At 33.7% G+C, this 11,167-nt stretch overlaps 2 protein-coding genes across 2 annotated transcripts in view; one reads left to right on the top strand and one right to left on the bottom strand.

Annotated features, from left to right (window-relative positions):
- Window positions 1-4,329: 4,329 nt before the first annotated feature.
- LOC126735904 (uncharacterized) lies at window positions 4,330-5,690 on the bottom strand. The gene is made up of 2 exons (XM_050440022.1): window positions 5,159-5,690; window positions 4,330-4,948 (listed from the first exon to the last, which is right to left on the bottom strand). The coding sequence occupies exons 1-2, from the start codon at window positions 5,173-5,175 to the stop codon at window positions 4,579-4,581; spliced, it is 387 nt and encodes a 128-aa protein (XP_050295979.1). The 5' UTR covers window positions 5,176-5,690; the 3' UTR covers window positions 4,330-4,578.
- Window positions 5,691-6,362: 672 nt separating this feature from the next.
- Window positions 6,363-11,167, top strand: part of LOC126735777 (uncharacterized) — a 54,728-nt gene continuing 49,923 nt past the window's right edge. Inside the window, exon 1 of the mRNA XM_050439886.1 lies at window positions 6,363-6,836. Within this exon, the coding sequence (XP_050295843.1) occupies window positions 6,713-6,836 (124 nt within the window). The 5' untranslated portion in view covers window positions 6,363-6,712. The remainder of the gene's footprint in view (window positions 6,837-11,167) is intronic.

Below are 11,167 nucleotides of genomic sequence, written 5' to 3'. Positions count from 1 at the left end.
GGTGAAAAGTCACAGGGTGATATACAATGTAAAATATTTTTTAAGACTAGGTCCAAACATCTACTTCCTGATACGACTTTAAACCTGCATTACAATTTACTAAATAAACTTATCTATCGGATCATAAAAATTATTGCTACTACTAAGTTCGTTCGCGCGAGAAATCCTGAACTATAAGGTAGGTTGATTAGATTATTAAATAGACAAAAGTTGATTTTTTTTCCACGAATTTCGCTTTATTTGATACAGTGTTTCTTCTTATTAACTATGGAAAATGATTTCATTCAAATGTTGGCCACGGCTGGCTCGGCAGTAGGTTATATCTGGAACACCAATTTTCAAGCACTTTGTCCACTATTTCCTGATCAATTTGGGCAATTGCAGCACGAATATTCTGTTTCAGGTGATCAATTGTCTGTGGATTGTTGGCATAGACTGCACTCTTCAATACACCCCACAGAAAAAAGTCTAGCGGCGTCAAATCGCAGCTGCGAGCAGGCCAATGGACATCGCCGAAACGGCTAATCACATGGTTCTTGAATCTTGTGCGCAGAAGGTTGATGCTACGCCCGGCGGTATGATAAGTTGCGCCATCTTGTTGAAACTATAATTCGTCGAGATCGATATATTCCAATTCTCGCCACAAGAAGTCAGTTATCATGTTGCGATACCGTTCACCATCGACTGTCACTGCGTGACCTTCCGCATCAATCACGCCACCACTCCAAAATCCACACCACACAGTGACTCGGGCTGGATGCATTGGCTTCTGTACGACAACATGTGGATTGTCCGTTCCCCAAATTCTGCAATTTTGTTTGTTAACGTAGCCTTGGAGGTGAAAATGCGCTTCTTCAGAATGATGCTTCTTTCAGGAAAGATGATTTTTTGTGCGAAATTTGGCCCATTGCTCAACTCATTTAAAGCCCACTCTGCCAAGCGTAAACGTTGTGGAAGGTCATTTGATTTCAATTTCTGAATGCGTTGGATTTTGTAGGCAAACATACTGAGGTCTTAATGCAAAATCTTCCTCAGAGTGGTTCGTGAAATGGCCACTTGTTGAGTTCTGCGCCGGATCGATGTTCTGGGGTTTTGACGAACACTTTCGGTCACTGCAGCGATTGCTTCAGCTGTACGCACCAGGCGTGTATGCGGCACACATCTGGCATCGACCAGCATCCCAGTTTCACGAACTTTACGCACCAATTTTCCAATAGCACGCGCGGTGGGCGCTTCATTTCTTCCAAATTTTGTACCCAATTTTCGCACTGTTTCACTCATCACACTTTCATTCAAAGCGTTGTTCTAAAGAAAACCGATTCATATTTGTTCAGCGGAAGGTTAGAACTAAACTATAATCAACAACATATGGTGCTAAAGTTGACAGCGCCACTATCGACAGGCTGTCAAAATCGGACCAAGAGATGGCCCATCCTTTACTTCGGGATTAAAGTGCATGCGCTCTTAAGTTTTGTCGTTCGCGGAACACAAAAAAAACCTCATTCGGAGGTAAAAATTAGACGTTCGCGGAACAAGGATATTGTCCTCAGAATTAATTCCGAACACGTTCAATGGATCCCAGAGTCAAAGCAAGAGGGTATAATCCTACAAACGGACTTAATTTTTTTTAATAGTGATTAACGATTTTCAAAATACCGAAACTATTGTTCATACACTAAAGATATATTTGATAAGAGTAATTCGTATATTTTAAGTGAACTTTTTAGTTATTTTAATATACGGGGTGGTGCGTCGCCGAGCGGCACATAGGAAATCCTATGTAAATTTTAAGGGGGTCATTTATTGGCTTCCCTGTACATTTTATAGAAAAAATGTAAGATAACTTTTTGAAGAGACCAATCTGGGAAACCCTTATGCAAAGCTTCAAAAAATTTTAATAAGCGAATCTTAAATTATTACCTATTATATTATCAATTACATGTAATTGCAAAATTACCAAATTTTCGGTTCAGGTAAAACCAGACACCAGCCACCAGCAAACAATTTGTTATAAGGCTTTGTCAAATCTGACGTACAGCCGAATACAAGAAATGTTTTTTTTTTCGTTTTATCAATCTCACAACCATACATTCAAAGTAAGACAAGTTAACATTACTTTTTTATTTAATATAACGATGAAGTTAAACCAATAACAATTATTATTTTATTACATTCTAACAAAATAGCGTTTTGTAACTGGTTTAGATTCTCAAATTTGACACTTTTTAAATGACCCCACAAAAAGAAGTCATTCGGTGAAAGATCAGGTGACCTGGCTGGCCAAAGTATCCGGTAGCGTGGACCAATAATATTGCCGTTAAAAGCATTTTCCAAGCACTCTCTAACCATACGGGTATTATGGGCCGGGCAATTATCCATTTGGTACCAGATCATTTGATCTTCCTGAACAACTTCTTCCAAGGCGGGTACAATTTGATTTTAAAATAAGTCCAAATAGGTTTTAGCTGTTAGGTTATAGTCCATAAAAAAGGGTCCAATAATATGGTGTCCGATAATTCCCACGAATACATTTGTTTTTTGGGATATTGTGTCCGAGTATGAACAAAGCGATGTTCATTTTCTTGGCTCCAATACCGGCAATTCTGATTTGGTTCATTGTTGAGGGTAAATGTACATTCATCGGTAAAACAAATATTTCTATTTGTTCTTTCCATCATTTCAAAACAAAATTCCCATTCTTTGCTCTTCATCTCCTTCCTACAGCTCTTGATGTTTTTCGAATTTATACGAAAAATATTTGTGTTTTTTTAAAGTGCGCAATACCGTTGTATGATGTTTATTTACCTCTTGCCTAAGAACCCTCGTACTAACCATCTTGTTTTCCTCCACACTCAGTAGAATATTAACCCCTTAACGCCTGGTTAATTTTTTTTTGGCAGAGAAATATCAAATGAATATTTTTTAGGTTTTTAGGATACTATACAAGGATTGACAGCAATTTTTTAGTTTTATTGGTAATACTGTAGCCGAAATTAAATGTGACCATATGGTAACACTAGGCGTTTTAACTACCTAGTTATAATAATTTGTGAAAAAATACAAAGAATTGTTCAGTGTCATTTATTTTAAAGTAAAAAACAAAAAATGTTATTTTAGACTAAAATCTACTTTCATTGAAAAGCTACTTTGTATGAAATAAAGAAAAACAGTCAATACAAACACCCACGTCGCATTTTTTACACATTGTTCTTCCCACTGCGGAACAGCCCTCTCCAGCACAACGTTGCCGTTTGTTTTGGGGAACTCGAATAACCAAATGATCCCTTTTATCATACCGAATATCATCCGATACCCTGTTCAAGGAAACTGAGCTTGAAGATGTCGAAACTTTACCAGGATCTTTTGGTGGAACTCCAAAAGAGTTCAAATAAAATTTCGCTATTTCCCTTTTAAACTCTAATTGCGGAAGAGTTCCTCCAGATTTCTTGTAGAGTTGCCAAGCATTCTGCACACACGCATCCATTAGCCACGTAAATATACTCCACCACCACTTTTTACCCCTTATACCAATGCGGTATCCCGATATATTCTCGTCCATAAGGTCAACGCCACCCATATAAGAATTGTAAGTTCCAATCACAAACGGCCGAGGCACTTGAACTACTTTTTTTTCGGCACTTGAATATCGGCGCACAGATCCAATTGGTTGTACTCCAAAACATGCCAGAGTGACAACTCCATTATCAGCCCAGCGAACATATGAAATCCCATTTCCCTTATCAAGGATAGATTCGGTAGTACCTCTCGGTTTTTTTTCAAAGGTCTTTTTTTCTGTAAGATAGCATCCCTTAGGTAATCTATTTTCACGCACAGTTCCAGTACCTTGTTACCCTTTATCTCGTAAATATTTAAGGAGCTTTACGCCTGTAAATAAATTATCAAAATAGAGTTTATATGGTTTGAAACCTTTTACTCTTTCTACTTCTTTTAGCATTTGCACCATGGGCGGTGATACTTTACCGAATACTCATTCATACTCAGGGGAGCGGCGGGGGTTATTTCCCTGATACATTTCAAAGTTGATGAGGTAACCGGAAGCCGTATTCATATACCACATTTTATAGCCGAAACGAACTGGCTTACCTCGAATAAACTGCTTGCAGCTGCGTTTTCCGAAGTATCGAATCATAGATTCGTCGTAACATAGATGCTCTTCAGGCTCAAAATAAGCTAAAAAGTTTTCCTTGATCTTGTCCATTAGTAGACGCATTTTCCACACTTTATCAGACAGCTCTGGTTTACAATTATCAGCGAAGTGAATAAAACGCGAAATTTGCAAAAACCGGTCTCTGCACATAGACATGTTAACCAGTTCATTTCTCATGTCATTATTTGAGTCCCAGTAAAACCTTTTTCCTGGTAAATCAATATACCCACTAATAATAAGAATGCCAATGTAGCATTTCATTTCTCCTACAGATACTTTAGGCTCCGGACAGTTTTTGAATAAGGCATACCTGGACGTTTCCTCGATCATCATATGTATGATGTCATCATTGATAAACAATTCTAATAATTCCACGGGACTTAAATGTTGATACGGCTTGAAGTCACATGTTAGAAAAATTTGGTAATTTGGTTGCAAATCTCCTTGGACCAGTCCTCTACATCAACAGTAATTTGTGTTATCGAAGTTGCTTTGTTTTGTGATGGCGAAGGAGACCTATGTTTTGGTGAAGCACGAAGTGATCCAAGACTTCGCGACAAATCATCAGAACTGCACCCACCAACTCTGGTGTTGTCCAGGAGTTTTACTTCGGCTTGACCTCTAAGTTGTCTGCCAAATAAATTGTCAATAAATCCACTACCATCTTCATCCCCGGAGTCTACGTCTGTCAGAACGTCCAGATCGGGTGGTTCAATAAATATTTCGTCTATATTATCACTATAGGCAATCTCTAGGGCATCTTGAAGTGAGAAACCCCTCCTATAACAAAAAAAAAACAATTTACAAAAAATTCGGTAGTGTAACCGCCTAGCGTTACCATACGGTAACAGGCTGATATATGCATCTGTAGCTAATATGGCATAACTCAGATTTCGACAAAAAAATAACTAGTACAATATTTGATATGTCTTCTCACTGGCTAACAAAGTTAGAAACGGTTTCATAAAAAAACTCGAACAATATACTTACACAAAGTTTGGCTCCATAGCACTTTTACGCAATAGCAAAAACACCTAAATAAATTACACGCACACGTGTCTGGTACGAACGTCGTCTAGACCTGTTATGAACTAATCAACACGTTGAACTATTTTTAAGAGACTGTCAGCGCCATCTCTCCAACCGGCCTAAAAATAGAGCCGCAGCATCCTTTACAGAAAGCGTAAATAGTAGCGTAGTAGTAAGCGTAGTAGTAAGCGTAGTAGTAAGCGTAGTAGCGTGACCATACGGTAACGCTAGGCGTTAATGGGTTAAGATCTCTGTTCTCTCTTTCTTCGGCTCTATTTTCGATATCCTGAGTTGAACATTTACAATTATTTATTATGGTACCTTTGGACTCGAACTTATCGACAATACGTTTAATAGTTGAAATGGACGGAATGGGCTTGGTGGGGAAATAAACTGAAAACATGTCAGATACTGCTCTGTTTCCCGCATAATGCCACTTAATTACGGCTATTTTTTCGTCGATTGAATAATTCATACTTGTTTTCAATTATCGACTGTCACTGATTTATTGACACTTTTCCTGACGTCAGTGACAATATTCATTTTACTGGTGCCCGTTTGGTTTTACCTGAACCGAAAATTTGCTAATTTTGCAATTACATTTAATTGAATAATTCAAGATTCGCTTATTAAAATTTTTTGAAACTTTGCACAAGGGTTTGCCAGATTGGTCTATTTAAAAAGTTATTTTACATTTTTTCTATAAAATGTACAGGGAAGCCAATAATTGACCCCCTTCAGGGTATTGAAAATAAAAATTGTGATATAAATAAAGTTGTTTTACTAATACATAAAAAGTAAGCAGACTTATTTTTAAAAAGGAGATAAAAACTAGATTTTTTTTTAAAGTTGCTCTATATATGAGCGATAGTGAAGGTGTTTAAATTTAATTGAAAAGAATTATAAACTTTAAAAGCATTAGGTAAATTACTCTTATTAAATATATAATATATTGTTGACAAAACAACGAACAAAGAAAAAACCATCAGACGTTGGCTACAAATCGGGATGTCTCTATAATAATAGAAGAAACCCTCATTCGTCACAATAGAAAAATTATAAAGAAGAGGGGTAGAAAGTCACCATAACCCATAGCTCGACCGACCGACCGTTCGACCCGGCCTCAGGCTAAAAATCTGTGTCCTACTAACTCATGTCAGAAACAAACCAATATCGTCACTATGACGACCGTGATAACGCGCTAGTAGTACCACCGACTCGGCCCGATAATGTAGTACTTTCATTAGTCTGGTTTCATTCATATATCTTACGATCGCGATATTATTAATATACGACTGTTCTAAAAATTGAAATATAATTTAGCAACGTGTGTTGTGCATCGTATATATGCAGACTATACTCGTATTAAAATAGAATAAATAAGTGAAAGTTGCAAGTGTTTTCTAAAAAAAAACCCGCCGATTAATGGTGAAGTCTCCTTTTTTGGCAAAAAAGTGAAATAGATTAGTGCAAGTTAAGTGCTCGTTTTAACGGAATGTTTTATCAGTTTCCATCATGTTGATTGCGACTCCTTATAGAGATTTTGAAGTGAGAGATAAACATCCCCCGAAAATCATTTCGGAAGTTCGAAAAACTTACTTGAATTCCCCGGGTACCGGTTTACGACTCACTTTATCAGGTAAGAATAGAGATAATTAGCCCTTAATTGAAGGCAAGTTTTGGTTCTCGGTAAACAGGAAATTGGGGTTAATGATGATAAGAAACCGAAGGTCGTTTAAAGTAAATTGACTAGAATGAATGGAATTACTTGGGTAAATGTTAAGGGAGGAAATATCTACTGATATTTCTATTGTTATTTATTTTAATAAATCAATTGTAGTATTACTTTTCATTTTATCTGAAAGATTTTACAAGTTTTAAGATTTTACTTTTTTATATTTTAAGAATCTTAAGAATTAAGGGTTTTAGATAGTTTAGGGTTAAAAAGCATTTAAAGTATCTAGTTACCTCTCTACTCTACCCTCATTATAATTTATTCTTGGCCTTTTGGCTTCCCATACAATAATTATTTAGTTTCTAGTTAATTTATGTTTAATGGGTTTATATAGTTGCTATTGATGAAAATCTCCGTCTTCTTATTATATGCTTTTATTTTCTTTTTAATTATAATAGTTCGATAAAGATCATCAAAAAAATTTTCGATATGCGTCGATAACACCAATTTTAATTTTTAAAAAATTAATGTTTGGATCTTAGCAAGATTTTTCATATATATAGATAATATAATAGACCCCCTGGTACCCTTGCCTATTCTAAAGCCTAATGCCTTGGAATAAAAAATTAAAGATAATTCTCAGGAAACCCTTAAGAATGTGGCTGAGAAGCAATTGTTCGAGTTTCAGGATATTCCTTTGCGTTTGGTGTTTGAGCAGGGTACCGAATGTATTGATTCGACTACTGACTCATTTGCTCCTTTACAAAGAAAAATATTAATACTATAAGGTATTTGTAATAATAATAGTTACAGAGACGTACCTCCAAGTACCAGAGATCATCAAAAGATATTCTAAAAACTTACTACATATCTACTAAAAATAATATAAATATTATACATACCTAAACTAGCGGGTTAAGTTCTAAAATAATGAGATATTATTTAATGCTATAAAGTTGCTAATAAAACAATTGCTAAAATTAGAACTTTAATATTCGTTTTTTTTTCATTTAAAACACTTAAATTTTCTATTATTTTTTGAAACTTTTCTTTGTTTCAAGCAAATTATTATTTATTCTCCCCCATTTCTTCAGATCTTAATAAACTTCTTAAATTAATCTTATTGTATATTAAATGGAATTTTTTTTTAGTGATAATGATCTACTGTCTTATTAATTAACAAAACAAGATGAATTAAAAATTATATTTTAAACTTTTTTTTTCTTATTTTATAGCAATAATTTGTCCATGAAAACCTGTGATTTAATTATCACACTTTAGATTTAAAATAAAGAACTTATGACCATAGAACTATAATTTATAATTAAAAGTCCTTTTTCATTAACGCTACCCATACCACCCCCACCCACCCCACACAACTTACCTGTAAGAAATTATTTTCAAAAATCATTGTGGTCCATAATAATACGTATGCGTAACAGCTGGTTTCGTCGTTAATATCTAATTTAATAACACGGTTTGTTTATTTAAAAATGATATAATTATAAATGTATATTAATAAATATTTAATACAAAAACAGTGCTATTAGATTGGATGTTATGGACGAAAAATGGTGATTTCTCAAAAGAATTTCTTACTGAGCAAGTGTGTGGGGTGGGTGGGGGGGTAAGGGTTCTGTTATTGAAAAACAATGTTTTTGCAGAAAATATATTTGCAATATATAATTAAATTATGCTATTCTTTTTAAATTTAATATATAAATATTTAGTATAAAAACAGCATTATTAGGTCGGATAACATCGACGAAAAACAGTGATTTTTCAGAAGAATTTCATCAAATATTTGAGGAGAAAGTCGCTCAATGGTCAATCGAGAATAAAATATACTTTAAAGTACGTACAGTAATGGCCAAAAGTAGATAGACAAATTTAAAAAATAACCAATACTCTTTTTTTTTAAGTATTTTTTTTTAATTACATCTACAATATTAATATTTTGTAAAATACCCATTATTGTCTATTACAGCCTAACGTCTATGTGGCATTGATTCAATAAGATTGTCTATGAGTTTAAAACCAATATTTTTCCATTTCTGTTGCAACCGTTCAAATAATTCACCTTCATTTGAATAGTTTGTATCCCTAATATCACGATCTAAAATTTCCCATAAATTTTCTATAGGATTAAAATCGGACTGGGATGGCCATTTTAAAACTGGTATTTTTTCTTCGCAAATTCCAATCGGGCTAAGCCATTCTTTTAGTTTTTTGCTGGCCTACATGCAAATAGATTCTCTTCTACCAACCTTTGTCTTACAGTCCTTGAGGACACATTACAAATCCCTAGAGCCTGTAATTCTATCTGAATTTGACGAGAAGTTACGAAAGGGTTATTCTGGCTAATTTGTTTTAATTTGCGTACAGCTCTAATGTCCATTTTTTTTTGGTCGACCAGATTTATTTTTTGGCTCTAATGATCCTGTCCTTTCATATCTTTTGATAATTGCCCAAACAGCTTTTCTTTTAACATCAAATCTACAAGCAATATCAATTCGACGATCACCCGCGCGATATGCTTTAATAATGCGTTGTCTTAAATCAAGAGAGAATCTAATTCCGCGTGGCATGTTGCACCTTGAGTTGAAGAGTAGCAATACTATACTAATTTCATTTTATAAATATCTAGACAAAAAAATAATTCCAAAATTGTTTTTGTCTATCTACTTTTGGTCACTACTGTAAATGTATGGTCCTGTCATATCATAGGAAACAATAACAGTATCATGTACCTGCAAATTAAATAATGTGTTGCTTAAACACGTCAATGAAATTAATGATTTTTTTTTCTTTATTAACTCACAAACAAGGAGTACCTAATAATTCACAGTAGTACGTAATGTAATAAGTACACTGGATGTTTAAAAGTCCTTGATCCTGGAAGTAATGAGAAACGTGTTCCAAGATAACCAACTTTTGAGGTTTTTGAGGGTTTAAAATTTTAATGAAATAAAAATATACCTATCTAAAATCAATAAAACGGTTCTTAAATCATAACCTTAAAACAATTTTTATTTTCTTTTTAGAGTAACAATAATTTTATATTATGAAAAAATAAAGTGTTTCAATAATATTACGAAGAAAAAATCTGGACGGATTTCATTACTTAAAAATATGTTAAAGAATCTTATAAACCTTATAATAGTTTTTACGAGTAGAATTATTATTTATTAGTAGAAATACTTAGTTTCGCAGATACAGGGTCTTAATTTTTTTTTTGTTTTTTGTAAATATTTATTAAAATTATGCCAATTTAAATCCAGGTTGTTGGATGTTTTTTTCAGTAGGGTTTTCACTTGTACATGGTTTTTTAAACTTTTGATGCGCCATAAAATATTTATGCTAGCTAGAATTACATCTTTAAGCAAAAATAAAAACTTCTCTAACTGCAATGCAGGCCTGTATCTTATAATAAATCGATTGCCGAACTCGTTCAAATATTCGGGGTATTAGCCTAATTGTTCTTTATTGAAAATCCGTAATTCTTTCGCAGTTTCTACTGAAGTCAAAGAAAATGTTTGAGGTAACCCCAAAGGAAAAATTTAAGGAATTCAAGTCTGGAGACCTCGGGAACCAATATTTTGTTTCACCTCCACCTAACTGTATCCAATGATACACTTTCTTCAAATATTCACGTGCAACTAAACTGAATATTTAAGTTTCTGATTATTGTTAATCATGTTAGGCATTTATTTTATGGAGAAAAGGCTTCTTTTCAAGAAAACATCTTTATTAAACTGAAATGAGGTAAAGCGCTAAGTACATCTGTACGTGCATGAAGTAGATTTGCAATCTCAACCGGTATGGAATATCATCCAAAAATATCGAATATTTATAAGAAAAACGATGATGAAAAAATTTCGTTGTCAATATTTATCTTAAAACCTGACGATTTTCGCCAATTTTTGTCGCATCTGAAACATACATTTACTCCTAATGGAAAACGCCACGATATAAAGGGTGGAAGAGATTACATTTAAATTTAAAGCAACTTTTATTATTGTAGTTTCTTTCTCAATTTAAATAAATAAATAATGACGTGTATTAAAACAAAAATCTACATAATGAATAAATGCTCATACAATACCTCATTTCTGTTTTAATGCAGTTTAAGTCTGGCGCAAGTCTAGCTTAAAGCTACTCTGAACAAGACATAAACACTATAATATTATTTTAGATATTATTAGCTAAGCTAAAATAAGATATATAAAAATTTTACGTAAATTACTATACTATTAGTTCATTGATTCTTTTATTAGTCAGAAAATATATTAAAA

The sequence above is a fragment of the Anthonomus grandis genome, chromosome 1 (genome assembly GCF_022605725.1).
Source record: "Anthonomus grandis grandis chromosome 1, icAntGran1.3, whole genome shotgun sequence".
NCBI lineage: Eukaryota > Metazoa > Arthropoda > Insecta > Coleoptera > Curculionidae > Anthonomus > Anthonomus grandis.
Note: the sequence above shows the minus strand (reverse complement) of the source record. Positions and strands in the feature narration are given on the sequence as shown.